The sequence below is a fragment of the Metopolophium dirhodum genome, chromosome 1 (assembly GCF_019925205.1).
Source record: "Metopolophium dirhodum isolate CAU chromosome 1, ASM1992520v1, whole genome shotgun sequence".
NCBI lineage: Eukaryota > Metazoa > Arthropoda > Insecta > Hemiptera > Aphididae > Metopolophium > Metopolophium dirhodum.
In genome coordinates this window covers 141743308-141765003 of record NC_083560.1, presented here as the reverse complement: position 1 = coordinate 141765003, position 21696 = coordinate 141743308, and the positions used below count along the sequence as shown (strand labels likewise).

At 29.6% G+C, this 21696-nt stretch overlaps 3 protein-coding genes across 3 annotated transcripts; 1 reads left to right on the top strand and 2 right to left on the bottom strand.

Annotated features, from left to right (window-relative positions):
* Window positions 1-189: 189 nt before the first annotated feature.
* On the bottom strand, window positions 190-1062 carry LOC132932930 (putative nuclease HARBI1). Its single transcript, XM_060999273.1, has one exon. It carries the CDS (start codon window positions 1060-1062, stop codon window positions 190-192), a length of 873 nt encoding a protein of 290 aa, XP_060855256.1.
* A 2144-nt stretch (window positions 1063-3206) lies between these two features.
* On the bottom strand, window positions 3207-4688 carry LOC132932929 (zinc finger MYM-type protein 1-like). The gene has a single exon (XM_060999272.1). The coding sequence runs from the start codon at window positions 4686-4688 to the stop codon at window positions 3207-3209; it is 1482 nt and encodes a 493-aa protein (XP_060855255.1).
* Window positions 4689-11005: 6317 nt separating this feature from the next.
* On the top strand, window positions 11006-21077 carry LOC132932928 (zinc finger MYM-type protein 1-like). Its single transcript, XM_060999271.1, has 9 exons — window positions 11006-11243; window positions 11410-11508; window positions 12010-12699; window positions 12784-14258; window positions 15536-15712; window positions 16757-16960; window positions 19931-20040; window positions 20356-20530; window positions 20799-21077. The coding sequence occupies exons 1-9, from the start codon at window positions 11078-11080 to the stop codon at window positions 21075-21077; spliced, it is 3375 nt and encodes a 1124-aa protein (XP_060855254.1). The 5' UTR covers window positions 11006-11077.
* The last annotated feature ends 619 nt before the right edge of the window (window positions 21078-21696 follow it).

Genomic DNA, 21696 nt, shown 5'->3' with positions numbered 1-21696 from the left:
TAAAGATAACAACAATATATAATAAAATAAAATAAAATTTAATTATCTTATATTCAATCAATTAACAATACACATTTTTCCTAAACGTATGATATACAAATAAAAATGTCATCAAAGTTTTAATATTAACCATTAAAAAACGAGAAAATTAGGGAATTTCATTAAAAAATTATAAAATTATTATAATCATTAATTGATTCTTCCTCTTCGAACCATTTCATACTGCCGCGGTACCGCACCATTGGTTGACAAAAAATAATCTCTATATTTATCACGTACTTCAAATGATCGTTGTTTACTATTTCCTCTTAATGGCTCTAAATTGTCAAGACCTTCTCCGATTTCACTTTCCTCGTTTATATCATCTAAATAATAATCATAATCATGACTACGACAAAGCATGTTATGAAGACAACATGCAGCAAGTACTATTTTGTCCACTGAGTTAGGCTGTACTTGTATGACTGTTCTAAATACTCTCCAACGAGCAGACAGTATTCCAAATGCGTTCTCCACAACACGACGTGCACATGAAAGTCTATAATTAAAAGTTTTGTTCCTCTCATTTCCAGTAACAGATACTCTACTGTACGGTCTCATGAGATATGGTTTTAGGGCAAATGCTTCATCTGCAACAATCACGTATGGCATAGGTTCTCCATTGTCTTCCAGTGGTGTATCTTCGGGTACATCCAACTTTTTGATTTCAAAAGCATTTCCTAATATAGATTTGGCGAATACATTTCCATCTGAGTTACGACCATAAGATCCCACATCAATGGTTATAAATCTATAATGAGCATCCACTAGAGCTAGTAGAACTATTGAATTTGATCCTTTATAATTATAGTATGCTGATCCTCCTTTTATCGGACACCTAATGTTAATGTGCTTACCATCGAGAGATCCAAGACAATTGGGGAAATTCCACAATTCTTTGTACTCCTTGCTAATTTTTTTCCAGTCATCTTTTGTAGGCTTTGGCATATAAATAGGACTTAATACTTTCCAAATAATATGGCAAACTTCCTCAACAATTTCTCTGATGGTACTAAATCCCATACGAAAACTAAAGCCTAATGATCTATACGATTCTCCTGTAGCTAAAAACCCTTATTTAAACATAATTAATATTAACTAATATCAGCAATATTGTAAGCAATGATAATTGCCGACAAAATAATTCTGAGGTTAGCTTGGTGTATAAAATATTTTATTTTGAATTCTTATAATCAATTTTAGCATACTAGTTAAACTTATTGTGCATTATAGCTGATAAGTGTAAGTCAGAATGGACGAAATTAAGAAATTGTTTCCTAAATTCGATTCGTAGACGCCGTCAAAAAACAAGTGGCCAGTCTGCCAAACATATTCCTGCATGGAAATTTTCGAAACAAATGGAATTTCTTCTACCTTTTTTAGAGAGCCGAGAGTAAGCATCCTTATAATTATTTAATTTAATTTAATTTAATATAATATTGGTTTGAATTTAATTTAGAACACACAGTAACATAGAAGTTCAAAACCAAGATGCAAGGCTGAATGATGTGCCAGAATTACCCGAATCACAGAGAGACCAGCTGCTTAGCCCAGAATTACACGAATCACAGAGGGACCCACTGCTTAGCCTAGAATTACCCGAATCGCAGAAAGACCAGATGTCTAGCATTGGACTAGATCACAGTTTATTAACTGCACAAAAAGCCCCAACGAAAAGAAAAAAATGCAACTATAACGAGGAAATGGTTGAAATAATGAGAGCAAATTCAAACTTCAGAAGGGAAAAGTATGAAAAAAAGGCATATATGAATCATGATGAAGTTGAAATGTTTTATTTGAGTATGGCTAAAATCGCAAAGCGCCTCCCAAAAGCCAAAGAGGCAAAACTTCGTATGGAAATTTGTAACAAAGTATCTGAAGCAGAGTTGGCTCATTTATTGGAAGTCGAAAACATACAACAACCGCAAGTATCAAATCAAAATCAAGTTTTAAGCTATCAAAATATAATGCATTACCAAAATCTCCCATCAGTTCTTCAACCGCCAATGTCAACATTACATGTGGTAGAAAGCAACAGCAGGTCCTCTCCATCCACTTACTCAGATTACTCAAATCAGTCAATAAGTACAACTTATAATAACGAAGAACAAAACTACAGTCGTTCACCACTGAACAACTTCATGCAGCCGAACTTCGATCATTCCAACAAGTACATTGAAGAAAATTCCTCAAATAAATATAAAGCATTATGAATGGCCAAGTTATATATTTTAGCATTCAATTAATTTTAAACTAAATGGATTTTTATTTTATTTTATTTTATGTTCAGATAAAAACGCATTAAGTTAATTATTTTAATCAATATTTTTGTCTAAGAAGTAAAGACATATTTCGAATTAATTATTTTGTTTTAATTGATTTTTTTACATTGTTTTCATCATACAAAATTAATAAAAATTAGTAATTAGTAATTCGTCATTCGGGGCTATGTGTACCTGAAGTATGTATAAATTGTAATTGAAACAAATTCATTTTGTGTTTGCAAATTTTGTTCGCATAAAATATTAAATAAATAAATTGCAATCATTTACTTACCTTAAACATACAGCTAATCTTTGCTCTGATGGTATAGCTTTCCGAAAATGAGTGTTTTGTTTTTTAATAGAATCTTTCACTAAATCGTGTAAGTAAGTAAATTGTTCCAATGACATTCGGAAGTACTGATGAAATTTATCTGGGTTATTTTTTAATTGAGGAAATAAGTTTAAAAAAACTCCTTTTTGGTTCCTTTCCGCATTAATTGGATGAACCCATAATTGTCGGTTACTTGTGGACTCATTTCAAAAAAATGCCACAGCCATTTCATTTAACTCTTCTTCCCAATCACTGTCGGACGAACTCGAATAATTCATAACTAATATTTTACTTAGGTATATGATCTCAAACCGAAATGCAAAACGGTACAGACGCAACTGCTTAACGTACACATTTTTATACAATTATGCAAATTTTTCGTACGTGGTATTCATTGCGTTGTGTGTATGTGCTCAATATATTATTACACGTCTTAACACGGCGTGGCGTGTAAAGGCATGTTAACACATGGCGTGTGAATAGTGTGTCCCTAGCTTTAGTTCTTTAACATGTTTCAAAAAAAATTTGCCAACGAATAGTTGAGGCAGAAAAAAAGTTGAATACTTTTTGAATTATATGAAAAAACCTACAGCTTCTTTTGAAGATTTTGCGGCATCATTTACAACAAGATTTAAGGAATGCGCACTACAAGGAACAAAAAATGCACGTGGATTAATATTTCGAATGTGCCGTTGGACTCCGGAGTGCACACCTTTCATATTGGCTCCATTGTCATATCCTTGTCCTCGCATATTACTCAAAGGTATATTCAGCTCACGTAATATGCTTAAAAGTACATCACACAGATTTTCTCCAGTACTAATTTCAACTGAAATAAAACCAAGAAAATGTTCACGGATGGTAACTTTTGAATCTTCAATTAACACAAAACGAATAATAACAGTCATGAGCTCCGAGTGACTTATATCAGGAGTACAATCTAGTATAATACTATAATACTTCGCTTCGCTAACCATAGTAACTATGCGAGACTTAATAGACTGAGCTAATAAATCAATCATCTCATTTTGAATATCTTTTCCTAAATAATGGCTTATATTTTTTTTACTATTAATTATTCTTCTTACATGTTCAGCCATCACAGAATCATACTTAGCCATAAGTTCAATTAATTTTAAAAAATGTCCATTATTATGTTTGAATAACTGATCAGATGATCCACGAAAAGCTAAATTTTGATGACCAAGAAATTGTACTACCGACATGATCCGTTGTAAAACTTCATTCCAATGCCTACACTCAGATTCTAAAATAGGTTGGTTTACATCATCAATTGTTTTTGTTTTTTTTAACCTCAATGACAATTCTAACCATGTACTATATGCGGTCAAATGATTTTTTGATGTTTCATGTCCTTTTAACATTTGTGTACAATGCCTCCAGTCATTATAGCCTTCTAAAGCCAACTTAGAGTTTGAATTATCAAATAGTTTACAGCAAAAACAAAATATTACGTCATTGGAAATAGAGTACACAAGCCATGTCCTTGTGACATTTTCTCCATTACTCATACTTCGTTTGTAATGAAATTGTGTGAATTTTCGTCCTTGATCATCTGAAGGAAATACAAAATTTGCATTTAACGGAGCAGGAGGACCTTTTTCAACCAACAATGTTTTAAAGTCGTTATTAATAATTAAAGGCCATTCAGCAGGGTCTGTACTAATATTAATTAAAGAATTAAAGGAATTTTGATTGACATTTTCTGTTAAACTTTTGTCTATTGTAGTTTCAGAAGGTACAGTGACTGCTTCAACTGAGACAGAGTCAAAAACCTCACTGGGTTGCATTACAACACTGTCTGTTATATTTTTGGCTACTGTAGTTTCAGAAGGTACAGTGGCATCTATAACTGAGAAAGAGTCAAAAACTTCACTAGGTTGTACAACTACAGCATTTGAAATATCTAATGACGAGGAAGAACCCGTTAAAATTTTTTTGATAGAATTAGACTGTTTTTTGATTACAGCTTCTTTTTCACGTTTTCTCTTCCTATATTCTGCACCAGAAAGTCGCTGTCTACCATCCGACATATTGGCGCTTTCTTAACTTTTTACTATATAAATAAAAAATATGATGTAAATTTCTTATAAAAAAAAAAAAATATGATAGTTTTAAAACGGGTTTTACTTAATTCATTGTATTTATTATTTACATAAATTACCTACTTAATATTAATAATTGTACAATTATTTAAAATTAAAATAAATACTTACCAAATTATAATTAATATTAAAATAATATGATATGTTGAATGTTGTTTGACTAAATAATGTGCACAGTACTCTATAATCGTTGACGCTACGACGCTCGTTGACAAACTACAATATACTAGGTACGTATAGTTCGATAGTTGTTACTCGTCACAAGTAAACTAGTTTGTATCGCTAATAATTATTGATTATTGTACATACGTTTATGGGGATCTTTATCGTGATTTGATTCGGTTCATGTTTGCTAATTGGAAACCACAAAGATAATCGCGAAACACAACGAGCGATAATGCTAGCGGCTAGCCCGCACATTATATTATCTACTAATAGTGCTTACTTAGGTACTTCATAAAATGACACAGTTCCAGTTAAAATAATATAATGAGCATTATTTTAATTTTATATTTACAGTGAGTAATGTTGAAAAATACATATATTTTTATTTATTGTGCGGTCGCACATGTCGCACGTGCCTTCCGCCGGCCCTGGTTATGTTATAGTGTTGTTATAAACTAGCAATTGAGTCAATTGCTTAGTTTATAAAGTTGCAGGTAGCAAGACCGTTGGTAGAGGATTTCTTTAGGCAGAGTTGATAAATAATTAGACTGGTTGAAAGTAAAGTTGTTTATTGAACTTTTATGTACAAATACTCTAAGTCTAATTTGACAAGTTGTTGCGTTGTCTTTCGTGAAGGTGCTCGCCTGTACTGTGGTGTTACACGTCTAATCTACAGGCCGTTTCGGGTCTGGTTTTATAGGGCCTCCTGCTCTCCTACTTCCTCCTAGTCTATCGACTTATCTGTGGATTTCACAGGACGTTGTTCAATTAATCATTGATACATTCCCACGCCTGGTTATTCCGAGAATCGTGTTCTGTTATCTTGTTTGCAATATATGTTATACGCCATCCGTTACTATTTAGATACTATGCATTACATATATATATATACACACATATACATATGTATATTCCATAACAATATTTAGTTGTTATATTCATACATTTATGATTTAAGATTAAGGTGAGATTGTAGTACCTATTGTAATGAGATAACAAGATTCGCATTGCCCTCTCGGTATCTTCCCATAGGTTTTCTAATCAGATATATGACTTTGATTTATCTAGTCGAATTTATATGTGCTATTGTTTATCTAGTTTTTATGTTGCCAAATGTAGTCGAAAGCGAAACGAGCACAATAATATATTATGCGTATTATTGGGTTCGTTACACCTCCCCTCTTAAAGTCATATTTTACTGTCCAAACATTGAAATTTGGCTCATTTCTAAATTTCAGTACAAGCACCTTCCCTAATTTACAATTTTACATTCATAAGTTATTCGTTACAATTACAATCATGTTTACAATAATTATCATTTTACAATTACATATTTTGGTTACATTATTTCGAAATATTCTCTTTTTGTTTTCAAAAATTTGTGGACAAATATTCGCAGTCTTGACAAAATTTTGAGTACCATATTGTGGATTTGTCTGTTTTAAAATTATTGTTGGTTTTATTTTTCTCTATAGTGTTTTGTTGGGATAATTTCAAGCGATCGAAACATTCGTGTAAGAAATGGTCTACATTTTCTTCTATAGTATTAAAGTTGGGAAAAACTGTGTTTATTGTTATGTTATTGAATTGACGAGGGTTATATGTTTCTGTTATGATTCCTGGTGTCCAATGGCAATTTTTATTGAATATCCCTATGTTTTTCCTATTTAATTTCCAGTAAATTATGGCATTTGTATATTCGGAATTTTCGTGTATTAAATATAAGTTAAAATTGAATTGGTCACAGATAAACGCTAGATCGTCATCTTTAAGATAGTAGCCAGATTTGCAATTAGGAATGCCGAGCATATTTAATAATTCTACTGTCTTTCTATATATACCATGTTGTTTAAGGCATATTCGTAGTGCGTGGGCACCACAGTCACCGTCTCCGGGTACATTTTCCGTTTTTATGAATGAACCCGCGATTTGTGAGATTTCATTTTTTAATTTATCGTTAATTGTGTTATTAAAATTTTTCCCTAACGTGATTATATTACTAGTTTGTGAACCATTGTTTTTAAAATATTTATTTTGTTTTTCATCGTCATTGTTTGGTAGTAGGCATATTAAAATTTTTATTTGCGTGTCTTGAAAAATAAACTTAATCATAGTAGAAATAACTTTCCAATCCTTTTTGTCTCGTCCAGTGCAGATTTTGGGTAAAGCTAAAGTAGTAATATTATTCTCAATACAAAATTTCCTAGTGTTAGCTAGTGTTCTAAAAATGTTAATGTACGCTGGTTTGTCGTAATATTCATTTTTTGTTATTAGATATAGAACCCATTGTCTTCCGTTTTTCAAATAAGCAATTTCGGTTTTTTTTTTTCTTTGGTCTATTAAATTTTGAACGTTGTTAAATTTATTTCTAAATTGTAATGCGATCCCCTTCGACATAGTAAGGCATTGACTTGTGCAATGGCCGATTGCGATATCATTTCGTAATGATAAAATATTTACCGTCTGTTCACTGTAATCGCATAGGAAGTCGGTTCTATCGTTATTGCTGAGTAGGAATTTTTGAAATTCGTTTAGTGGGTTCAAACTACTTATTGTTACGATGTTTTCTACAGCTTTTTCGTCATCGTCGTTTACTTCATTAGTTATTAGTTTATTTGAATTTTTTGATTTGTACCAATTTTCTACAAAATGAATATAATTATTTTTTTCATTTTTTTTTTCTCTGTTAAATTTAGAGGTGTAGATTTTTAAATTAATATTATTTGTTCCCCGAGGTAGATATTCCGATTTTTCTCTTAACTCGGGTGCTATTCGTTTTTTGAAAAATTGCAATCGTTTGCATAATGTCCTTTTTCATTGCATTTGTAGCATATTATGTTTTCTCTTCCATTAAATTTTTCCGGTGTTGAGTATCTTTCTCTGCTGTTGTCCCTACTGTGCTGTTTTCTAGTTGCGTCATCTCCACGATTTCTGTTGTTATATCTATTTCTGCTTGTATCTCTGGACCTGTCGTAGGAGTTTTTCCTATCCCTTGAATAAGACCTATCTCTATTATTGCTAATTTCTCTGCTGTTATCTCTGTATTTATGGTTATTATAACTATCTTTACTATTTTCTCTGAACTTATAGTCGTTGTACTTATCGGAATAAGGACTTTTTTCCCTATAATTGTTCCTGCCTTTGTAATCTGATTTGTGTGGATATGGACTTTTGTCTCTGTTGCGTGATCTATCTTCAAAATTTACTGTCTTGTCGTATTTTTTTAAATTGTTCATTTCGGTACATAGTTGATCAATTTTGTTTTTGTAATAACTGTCTATTCTTTCTAATTTTGTATTTAAACGTTTAATTTCTTGGTTGCTGTCTTTTGTTTCGGTATTTAATTGCATTACTTGTTTGTTCAAAATTTCTGTGTATTCGCTAAGTCCTGAGCTTCTTATTGCATAAGTTCATATTTTTTTAAATTTTCTTTTAACTTTTTTAAGTTACTGTTGTCGTGAAGTGAAATTGTGTGTAATATAGGTTCTTTTATACCTTTTAGTATGTAAACACAAATATCTTCCTCTTTCATATCCTTGTCTACTTGACTACATAAATATTCTATTTCCGTAACAAAACTAGAAATTGACTCTAAGTCGTTTTGTTTCCTATTTTCTAATTTGTCTTTCAGTATTATAGAGTATCCTATTGGTTGAAATTCGTTTATGAACTCGCTTTTTAGATTTTCCCATGACCAGTTTCTTCCTTTGTTTTCCAAGTTTTGTAAAAATTTGTTGGCAGTATCTTTCAGAAATATTGATAAGAATTTCATTTTTTCATTGTCGTCCCAATTGTTTATTTGTGCTGCTTTTTCGTACTGTCTAAGAAATGTTTTGATGTCTCCTTGTCCGGAAAAACTATCTGGTTTAATTATCATTTTTTCCATTTTGTGTTTTGGATTTTTATTTTTTAAATTATTTTGTTTTTCAGGTGTGTTTTCTATTACAAATTGTGAGTTGCTAAAGAAGGTGGTATTTAAGTTCGATTCAGTTTTAATTGGACTTTCGATATCTTCGTATATGTGTTCTTTTTTTGTTGGTTCGTTAGGATTTAAGTTTATTAAATTATTATAATTATTGTCAGAGGTTTGCTCTAAATTATTTTGATATAAAGTATTACTAGTGTCTAAAATTTTGTCTGCCTGAATTATTAATTTATTTGCGTTAATTTCTAAATCGTTAGTTATATTTTTAATGTCGTTAGTAATTGATTTATTTTTTGTACTATTACTTGTTTCCGGACTTGAATCACTTAAGTTACTTTGTATGAGTAAATCTTTAATGTCGATTTTATCTTTTATTGAATTTTCTTGAACTTCGTGTTTTTGTAATTCGCTTAAGGTTTCTTCAATGTCGTCTAATTCTGTGATCCCTTTATAATATTTTGATAATCTAGCTCTTAGATTATCTACGGTTCCTACGCTTTTTAATTGTTTAGATTTGCATAGTTCAATAAGTTCTGATTTTTTATGTGAATAAATATCTGTTAATTTAGTAATTTTTGAACCTAAGGCAATAAGATCATTGTCGTTCATATCACATTAAGATTTAATTGAATTTATGAGTTTAAAGAAATGTATTTTTAATGAAAAAGGTTGATTTGTATTGATATATTTATACTTACCACTAACTACTTAATTTTTGAATAATTTAAGAATTAAAGTTAAAATATATTTTTTTTTTAAATAAACTAAATACGATTTTGAAAGACAAAAGAAAATTAAACTAGTGAAAACTATTTAAATTATTAAAAAAACTAAACTATAATCCTAATAATACGTTAAGTATATCACTTAATTTAAAATATTTTTGAAGTTATTTAATATGGAATAAAAATTTTGAAAAAGAAAGAGAGAAGAGAAAAAAAAATTTGACTAAAAAATCCTATTTAGATAGTTTCCTTAAAGAACCTAATCTCCTTGTTTAAAATTAAAAAAAATTTTTTTTTTTTTGGTTATTAAAATTGAATAAAATTTTGAAAAACTTTGAACTAAAATTCTATTTGAATTATTTAAAAAAACTAATCTATAATCCTATTAATATGTAAGTATATTACCAAACGTTGCTCACCTTGGCGTATATGCGTGGACGCACGGTTAGCAAAATTGTACTCACGCGGCACAAGAATGCTGTATGTCGGTTGGACAAAAAAAATCGAGCGCGTATGTGTTTTACTCACACGCAAAAACTAAACTCGCTTCGGGTTTTACCGAAACGTTCACAATTGTTGTACTTCACTTGTACAAAAACTTCAAAAAAATTAAAACGTGCCAAGGTTGAGGTACCAGGGCACACGCACAAAAAATCAAAAAAAAAAAAATGTCTCCGGCCGTGGATAAGAACCGCGTTGGGCGCCACTGTCGTGTATGCACTTTTCAGTGATACACCTCTACTGACACCTAAGTAACCAAAAGACCCAGTGGCGTGGCGTGTATATAAGCAGTGTAAGCGTTGCTTACACTTTTTATTGTTAAACGTTTTTGGGTGTATTATTTTTAAATGACCAAATTAAATTCAATTTTAGCCATGATCAATGTGAAATAATATTATTGTTTATTATAATATTTTTTCATTGATTTTATAAATTTATATTTATAAATTGTTATTTGTTGTTAGTCTAAAAATAACATCGTTATTCGTTGTTTTTGAACGTTTCGGTCGTCGCGTCGGTTCATTACAAGCCAAGAATACTCGGTAAAATGTCCCCCGAACTTCCGCAGTCCGCGCACGCACGTTCGGCTCATCTATGCATTTTCTATAAACATGAGAAATGCGATGTGTGTGTAAGCGATTTCAATTCCCTTTCCTATTTTATAAATTAGACTATTACAGTTTATAGTATAAATTGTTTGTGTTGAAATTATCATGCGGAATAGTATACGCGGTGGTGGTACTGACATATAAGCGATTTTCAAATATGATACACGACGAATCAGCAATCATCGTGATTTTAATCGACATTTCACTTTATTTTATTTTTACCAATTGCGTTGGTATAATGGTATGACAAACAGTGCCGCACTGCCACTATTGTCTGTTATGACTATTTGACTTTATTTAATAGTTACGACTTACAGAATAGTACAGTTAATTTATTTTTTAACTTCAATTAATGTTAGGTTATTGTATGATATTTATATTTTTAATTATTTTATGATGAGTGATCATGTTCAAGATGTTAATTTTATTACTTGTGAGTGTGGCAAACAAGAAAATAATATGAGCAGTTATAATTGGCTATTGCATATAGCTTCTTGTGTAGTGCGAAAGTCAAAACTTACAAATAAAAATATAAGCAACTATTTCTCAAAAACGCCAAGTAAGTAATAACTTCATATGTTCTAAATGTCTTCTAGTTGTTAATGACTGTAAAAGTTAATATGTACTATGTAGGTATATTGAAATGACTTAAACATCAAACATATTACATATTATATGATAATAATTATTTAACCGCTAATATTAAGTGTTTGTCATCATTGCAGCAATCAATAAAAATGTTGGGTCAAACGAAATTAGTGTTGCTGTTGCACCAATTTCAGAATCCACAACTTCATCACAAAATACTGATATTGGATCAAAAAGTATGTCAATAATAAAATAAGTTATAAAGTAATTTTATTATCAATTACCTACTAATACAATCTAACAACATCTATAGTTTAAGTATTTCTGTAGTACACATGAGACATGAGTACGGGAGCTCAAATTAAAAAAAGTGTATACAATGTGTCTAAATCCGGTGCTTTTATTAAAATATTTCTATTATAAATTAAACTAGACTAGTGTATGTTATATTTTTTTATTCATAAAATATTACTTTTTTTTACCCATGAGATGAATTATTTCTTCAGAAATGTATTTATATAAAAATATATTGATCCAAATCTAATACAATGTATTAGAACAATTATTTTATTATTACTAGAAATAATATATAGTTATTTTTTTTAATCAATTATTTCAAATGATATAAATAAAGTTAAATACTACATAACAGTTTATTAGTTAAATAAAATTTCTAATGTTTCAAAACATAATTTGTATAAATGTATTACCTATATATTTTCTAATTTACGTTTTAGGAGGAAATTTAGTTTCAATAAATCAAGGACTTCCATTGTTTTTTAACACACCAAAAACATTTACTAGCTATCAACCAAATGATACAAAATTATCATCAGTTTCAAACAATGAATCACCACCAACAACTCAATTTTCACCTCAACAAGACAATTTGTCCAACTTCCACTGTGATATAGATAGGTTACTGGTAAAATCATTTGGCGCGCATACTTATGAAGACAAAATGGATATTGTTTTGAGAGGGAGGCCTACTCCTAAATTACCTAATTTGAAATCTAAAACTAAAAATTGTTACCGATATTTTAATGAATGTTTTTATAAAACATGTGACTGGCTTTGTGGTTGTTCGGATAAATTGTACTGTTGGCCCTGTTTGCTCTTTTCACATAGTGAATCGAATATTTGGTCAAAATATGGGTTTACTGATATGTCTAATTTTCATGGGTTAAAAACTAGACACGAATCAAGTCAGCTACACATTCAAGCCTTGGTAAATTTAAAAACTTTTGGGAATAATAGGATAGATATTTGTTTAAGTGAAAATTTAAAAAAAAACATAAATAAACATAATGAAAAAGTAGATAATAATAGGTATGTTATAAGTAAATTAATTGATATCACTTGTTTCCTTGCCAAACAAGAATTAGCTTTTAGAGGTCATGATGAAAAATCAAGTTCTTTAAATAGAGGTAATTTTGTTGAAACATTTAATTTACTCTCTTCTGTTGATGATAAACTAAAATTCCATATTTCAAATTCTACTGTTTTTACAGGCCTTTCAAATGACATACAAAATGATTTAATTAATTCTATAAAAAATGTTATAATTACAAAAATTAAAAATGAAATTAAAGATGCTGACTTCTTAGCAGTAATCACGGATGAAACAACTGATATTACAAAAAGATCACAACTCACAACAGTATTTAGATATGTTAATGACAAAGGTGTTCAAGAGAGATTTATTGGGTTTTCTGATGTTAGTGCTGATAGGTCAGCTAAATCTTTGGCTGATCATTTTTTTTCAATACTTCCAGAGTATATATGTGATGAGAACAAATTAGTTGCTCAGACATATGATGGAGCTGCTGTTATGTCTGGTTCTCATAATGGTTTGCAGACTTTGATAAAACAGAAATATAAAAATGCAATGTATATTCATTGCTATGCACATAAACTTGATTTAGTTCTTAAGCAGTCAGTGTCTCATATTAAGGAATGTAAAATATTTTTTACAAATCTAAACGGGTTTGCGGTTTTTTTCTCTAATAGTACAAAAAGAATAAATGAGTTAGATTTAATTGTTAAAAAACGGTTTCCAACTATTGCACCAACAAGGTGGAATTATAATAGTAGATTAATTAATATTATGGTTGAACATAAAAAAGAAATTAATCAATTAATGCAGTCTATTGTAGAAAACGCTGACAAATGGGATGGCGAATCAATTATATGTGCTAGAGGCTTTTGTTTGACATTAGAAGATTTTGATTTTAATTTTAATTTAATCATTTTTGGAAAAATACTTCCTTTAGCTAGGTACCTTTTTGATGTATTACAAAAAAAAGTGTTTGATATTTCATATTGTACTCAAAAAATAAATGAATTTAAGAAACAATTAAATGAGTATAGGCAGAAATTTAATTTAGTTTGGAATGAAGTAAATGACTTAGAAAAAAATAAAATAATCCCATCCAGAAATAAAAGGTGTCGAATGGTTCAAGTATCAGAAGATAGAAAAATTAACTATAAACGTTTATTTTATGAAATAATAGATACTATTTTAGTTAAAATTGATGAACGATTTTCTGAAGTATATAACTTAAAATTTATGGGGTTACTTGATTTTGAAAAATTTTCCCATTACAAAGATAATTTTCCTCAGGATAAATTTAGTTCACTTAAACAAACATATGGTCAGTATTTTGAATTTCCAAAGCTAAAGAGTGAATTGTCAATTATATATTCATCTGATCAGTTTCATCAAACACATATTTATAAACTTTTAGAATATTTGAGGGAAACAGATTTAACAACTGTTCTACCTAAAGTTACTAAATTATGTGCATTAATTTTAGCCATTCCTGCAACAAGTGCTTCTGCTGAAAGATCTTTTTCCGCTTTAAAAAGGGTAAAAACTTATTTAAGAAATAATCAAACTCAAAATAGACTTTCAAATTTATCTTTACTTTCCATAGAAAAAGAAGTTTTAATGACTACAAAGTGTGAACCTAATTTTCATAATGATGTAATTAAAGACTTTATAAAACAAAATAGAAGGATAGAGTTGTCTTATAAGTGAACTTGTAAACTAATAGAATTTGGAACTAAAAATTAGATTTAAGAAAAAAAACAGGACTGTTATTATTATTATTTTTATTATTTATTAACACTATTATCCCTACATTAGAATGTATAACTTAAAAAAATTGTTTCGTTTGTTATTAAAATATATTTAAAAATAAATAGCTAATGTATTAAAAATATATATGTTTTTGTTAATTTTGTTATATTATAACCAAAAGTTGTTGAGACACATTTTTAGAGGTAAAATTTGTAAGTATGCAACTATTTAATTATAGCAAGGTAAAATCAGTATTTTAAACTGAAGCTGCTTTTGAGTGGTGGTAAAAAAAAAAAAAATTAAGGTATAGGTGGGTATAATTTTTGGTGATTGCTTACACCACTGTTGACTCCACGCCACGCCACTGAAAAGACCATAAATTAACCGGTTACAGTTTGGCTCTCTAGACGTCGATATCGCTACCTTACTATTTAGCCTTTCAATCCTCAACGACCATAAATTAACCGGTTTCAGATCAGATTTAAAGCGTACGTAGAATCGTGTGGCTACTCAAATAAAACATATAATTTTCGGGTCGGAAACACTTTTATTAAAATATAAAACAAACATAAATAATTCAATAATTATTTAAAATACTTATGCCGGGTTGTATGAACGTTCATTAAATATTTAATGAACCAATAGTACGCTATTGAATGAATAAAAAGTTATTCATCCACTAAATGTTAAATAAACGTTCAATAACGTTATTGAGTCATTAAACTATTGGTTACCGGTCAATTAAACTAATGATCCGATTTCGGTTGAATAAAAATTTATTCGTTCATTAAACAGTAGTATACAGTAGGTACCTACGTCGGTAACTACCTATGCGTCTTGTCAATGCGTTACACCACTTACACACTCTTACATGTTACATTCTTGAATTTTTACTTGCTTTCCACGTATATAATTAATTATTAATATTTAATACCTACATCACAAAGTAATTAAATACACTTTGAAAAATGACTGATTCCGATTTCCGACTCATCTAATTCTGATGATGAAATGGTGTTGGATGTATTATTTTATTTACCCAGATCAAGATTCTTTCGGGATAGGTCAAGCCCATTGGAGGATTTCGACGATTTTGACTTTAAAAGTAGGTTTAGGTAAGTAACTAATAGCTATAATAACCAATAAGTTAAATAAAATGTAAATCGTACCTAATTTGATACACAATAAATGCATTTTTTTACAATAGACTATCAAAGGAAACTTTTGTATTTTTATTACATTTAATTGGAAACGATTTGCGACGTTCTACAAATAGAAGCTTCGCCATTTCTCCAGAAATACAAATTTTGGTGACTTTAAGATACTATGCTACAGGTACCTTTCAAGTATGTATAGTGTAACCTACATCAAAATGTATAGTACCTACCTATATTTTTATTTGTTTTTCTAAATGTAACGTTATATATTATGGTAAAGTTACTGTTGAACTGAACACATGTGTTGATGCATTAAGATTTAAGACCTCCGCTCTGGTCTATAATAGTGGCAATTTGCAATTTTTTCGCTGCCATCCAAGGCATGTATTAGTCATAAATGATTATATAAGTCTGTGCCTGGTTTTGAAACCAATTTAAAAAAAAATTTCCGAAATCAGTTCACTAGGTGGCAGTGGCGTGCTAGGCGAGTTTTTGATCGAAAAAATCGGTTACGGGCAGCCCTTAAGGGGACGTCGCACACTCGCACCCTCAAATTATGTTGTCTTGTTGTCTCCGTCTTACACAGTGAGGAATTTTGTATAGGAGAGGTGGCTAAGTATACAAATACAATATGTCTTTTATTTACACTTTTTATAGCCCCTTAGCCACCCCCTGGTCTTACATACGTACGCATTGCACATTTTACGCTCAGCAAATCACGTTTAGCTCCGTTATTTTAAAAATAAAAGTGAATATAAAATTATAAAATGTATCTAATAAAATTAAAATTAATATAAAAATAATCTTATAAAATTCAAAGGTAAGATTATTATCTATAGTGAATCACGTAGGCTTTTTTATTATATTTTAATTTTAAATCGAGTTATAAGTATTTTAAAATTGTAAATTGTTTGTAGGTACATCTTAAAATTAAAAATACTTATAACTCGCTTTAAAATTAAAATATAATAAATAGCCTATGAGATTTCCTAGATAATAATCTTACATTTTAATTTTATAAGAAGTCAATTCACTCTTATTTTTTAACTAACGAACGTGATCTGCTGAGTGTAAAATTATTATTTTTAAAATAAACTTCTAAAATAATATCCTTTGAAGGATTTGATTGTTATAACCGTTCCTCTTTAACTGTTAAAAATTGAACAAGTACTTTTCTATTGTACATAGTCACATACCTAGGTAACTGTCTACTACTCCTTTCTTTCCCTATATTCCTTAATAAAGGCCGTTATTGGAGATCACGTACACGTCCATAAGTCAACAATATGCCGAACCATAAAACGTGTGTCATTCGCGATTGGTCGTCTTCGTCCGCATTTTATCAACATGTCTAGGGATGCTGAAGAAATTCAGAAAGTTCAAACAGGTTTTTTCAGATTGAAAGGATTTCCAAGAGTGGTTGGGGCAGTAGACTGTACCCACATTAGGGTGGAATGAAACAATTAAAAAAAAATAAAAAATTTTTTTTAGTTTTTAATAGACATTTTTTTATGTATTTCAAGAGTATTAAAAAGTACAAAAACTTTGGAGGTCATGGGATAATTTTTTGAGGTGCCGCCACGTACTTATTTATTGTACGCATAAATACATAATGTAAATTTGTTTTATTTTAATTTTACATTATTGTTTACCAAAATAATAATAAAAATTATAAAGTTACTTATCATTAGAATTTTACTTATCATATAATTTTTTAATTTAAACAATTTATATTCTTTTTTTGTATTAAATGATGGCATTATAGCCCGCGACTCAATTCTAGCTCGTATAAATCCATCTCTTGCTGATTCACCACAAACCGCAGTAGATGCATCGGTTACTAACTTAACGGCTCTCTCAACAGCTTGAGTATGACATGGAAATATATTAATGTACTCAGCAACTTGTCCGGACATAACAATCTGAAAGAAACAAAAAATTAAGTATTTAAATTTAATAAACAGTTTTGTAAAATATATATATTACTTGATTCAAAACTTCATTTTCAATCATTGATAATATTGGTGGCTCAGTTATTTCACATTTGTTCCAGTCTACTAATTCAGTATAATCAGAAGCATCGAAATTGAGTAAAGGTACTTTAAAGATACGAACTCCTGTTGCTTTGCTAAGTCTTGAATTAAAAATTTTTTGTATAGCAAGTTCTCTTATACGCATTCGATCATCAACTAGCATACTTAAAAGAATATTTTCAGGTGCTCCAAAATATGCATTTCTTTGAATAACTGGATCAATAATTTTTTGGTAAGTATCTTGAAAATTGAATGGTTTGCCAGACATGTTTTGAACCTAATGAACAAAATGATTTCATTTTTATGTGAAACCACATGGGTGCATAAACTTTTAAAATAAATTCAGTTAAAGTTATTAGGTTTTCTTCCGGTGTTTCAGTGCTAATGTATAACCGCAAAATTCTATTTGCAGTAGTCAGCCACCTTGAATGTGCTTGTTTACCTGGATTTGTACGTGCTAAATCTATGGAACATTCACCATTTATTATGCTTACACAAATGTTGAATAAATATTTTTGGTCAGTACTTAAATCAATTGCGGTTTCTAAAAACGGCATATTACCTTTAATAGGTTTAAATTTTTTAACTGGTAACTTATGACAATTCTCTAGTTGTTTTCCCAGTGCTCCAGAAAATCCACGCGGTCCTGAAGTTTTTCCATCTAGATGTTGGAATAAATGACGCAAAGGTAGTTCGTTAGCGTGTAACTGACAAATTACCCATTGTAGTGGTTTATTTAGCTGTTCCTCTATTAGCCTAATAACACCCCCTTTACTACCAGTATTTACGACGGTCCCATCACAACCAATCACCAACAATTTTGAAGTACATATGTCGTTTGTTTTTAAATAGCTTATAATACTGTTTTTAATACTTATAGCAGTTCCATTTACAGGAGTACAATGTCCCATAAACCGAGACCCTGGCTCTCTTATGAGTGTAATGTGTTCTTCTGTTATTTTATTACGATAATATTTGTCATCTGTTTTTTGATTTATAAAAGTGTGGTCTTTACGTCCGTCAAAATATAGACTTTTCGGTTGCCTATCAGTTTGTATTTTTAGATCTTGGCGTTTCTTATGTCTCTCTCTCCTTATTTTCATTCTGTCAATCACATGTTGTTTATCATCAGTTTTAATTATTCCAACATCTTGTAGTATTGCACTAGCAATAGTAGCAGCAGTTCGATCAGATATTCCCGTTCTATCACACGCTAATGCTAGAGCTGGTAACTCGAGTCTCATTTGTGACTGTTTATTAGCACTATACGTTGAAGACAATGAGGACATTGAATTTGGTGAATAATTGGAATCTTCATCTGTATTGTCGTCATTGTCAGTATTATATGTTTCATCCGTTTCTATTGTTTCCATAATATTATTTACACACAGCTCTTTTTTATTATGTTTGTCAATTCGACTTGCTTCTATTTTTTTTCTGTGCATGTTTTGATTAAGTTTTTTTGTTGTTTTAACATCAATCGATGACATAGCCATATTTCTCATTGATCTTTGGTCTTTCAGAAACATTTGTTCGATAATGGGAACTTTACGAGATTTTTCACAAGAGCAAAGATAGAATTCAATACATTTGCAAGCTGCTAAATCAAATAGTGTATCTTTTGCATTATTCTGAAATTTTTCTAGATTTGATTTAAAAGTTAATGTATTTTTCCTGTTTTTAATAGATTTAATTATTTTTTTGTACTTATCGTGATAATTTATTAACAGTTGAAGTGCACGAATGTGCGATACTATTGGAATAGAGGCTTTCTGCCATATTTTTTCTACATCTGTCACTACTATTTCAGAAATTATTTTAACAGTTGGATCTTTTCCATTACTATTTTGTTTTAATTGGTTTCTTACTTGTAAATAGAACTTCATTACATCTTCATAGGTAGGTAAAACTAAATTACTAAGATCACGAGTGTCACCAAAAATTGGACATTTTGACTTAATTCTGGTACAAACAGCCATTTCAGAAATTAATTGAAAATTAAACGAATAAATGCGTTAATAACTTTATATTAGCACTGTAAAACGTCGTTTACGTCCACACTCGATGATAAATAGTGCGATACTAATCGTAAGTCAAATGATAATAATGCTGATTGCCTTATTTAATCTATTAAACTATTAACTATGGTCAAAATAAATTTGGTGATATCGTAAAGTAATAAAAATAATGATACTTAGGTTTTTCGTTTCCTATTTCTATATATAGATTTTAAATGCTCGGCGGCACCTCAAAACAACACTCTATAATGACAATTTTTTTTTTACATATTATACATACTAGAACACAAGTTTTCCTTACTATTATAAAATTAAATTACAAAATAAATATTTTCGTTCCACCCTAACCCACATACCTACGTAAACAGTCACCAAACAGCAATATTGGAGAAAGATTTCGAAATCGGAAAGGGTATTTCTCCTTCAACGTACAGGCTATATGTGATAGTAACTTAAAAATCATGAATATTGTTGCACGGTAAACATAACTATTTAAAAAATACATTTTAATAATTACAATTTACATACGTACTTAAATGAACCTATTGGTGGAGCATAAAAGTGATTTTTAATAACATCCCCTGAAACTTTTTGTGCCTACCTACTTCATAAATTTAAAATGTTACCTTAAAAACAACCTTATTACCATTAATTATAAATAGTAGTATTTATAGTAAAATTAACTAGTATAATTTTTACTGTATGTATGTAAGTTCTTGTATTATGATACTATGATAGTATAATAGAACAAACTAATACACAAAGGTATTGTTCATCTAAAATGTTGTTGTAGGTGGCCAGGTTCTGTTCATGACAGTACAATTTTTGATAATAGTATGTGTAGGGCTCAGTTTGAAAATGGAGAATATGGAAATAGTTTTTTACTCGGAGACGGAGGCTATCCATGTCGTGATTACATGATGACTCCTCTTCTTCGTCCCGTTACTGAAGCTGAGAAAAGATATCAGGTATTAGTATATTATTTATTGTTAGGAAACATTTAATACTACCATTAATAGAAATTAAATTTCTCTCTTTTCACTCTTAATTTTCCACAATCTGGTTCAAATATAATTTTAAGTTATAAGGAATTAAAATTAAATTAATCTAATACATATTTTTTTTATGATTTGTGCTTCATTAAAATATCTCCGACCACCTTCATTAAAATAACTTCCAGATAAATTAAATTTAGTTTAAAAATTATGCATTTAAAAATATCATTTTTTATCATAGAAAGCTCATATTGGTACAAGAAACGTTGTAGAAAGACTATTTGGTGTGTGGAAAAGAAGATTTCCGGTGATAGCTGTAGGACGCACACAGCTTAACACGACTATGACGACCATTGTTGCCACAGCTGTTTTATACAACATTTTAAAAGAACAATGTGATGAAATGCCAGCTGACGAAAATGCCGTAGATAATGACTTACTTCTGGAAATTGATATGAACCCTGTACGGCAAACAGGCAATTTAGTCAGAGGACAGTTAATTGACCTGGTATTTACATAAAAACCATTTTATAGCGGTATCAGTTAGTTGTAGTATGTATATTATTTGTAAATTTTTTGTATTATTCATTAGATTTGTTTATGTATACTAAATTTAAAATTATATATTTATTTTTCAAGTATAATAAATAAATTATTATTATACAGTTTTGAAAATGAAAATAAATATTGTTATACAGTTATAAACTTATAAAAATGAAAATAAATATTACTTATGTAAAAAAAATCAACTAATTTTATTATATAATTTTAATATTATAAGAAATACTTAAATTATGAACAGTAAGTTTTAAAAATTGCTATAGTTTAATTATTTATACGATTATACTTGCAAATATATATTTACTCAAGTCCAAACTTTTTTTTTTGTGCTTGAGTTCTAATAATAATATCTCTTCTTTAAATTTGTTTTGACGAGATTCACTTTCCAATCTTTCAACTTCAAATTTTACTTTTTGTGTCATAAGTGTTTTTTCTAGTTCACTTACTTCAAGGTCAACTTTTGCTTTTTTTAACCTAATACTGTGTAGTTCATCTTCAAATTTTGTGGTATTTTCTGTTTTTGCTAATCGCTTGTTATTCAAAATAGATAAACCTTCGTACACTTTCTTGGAACTTAT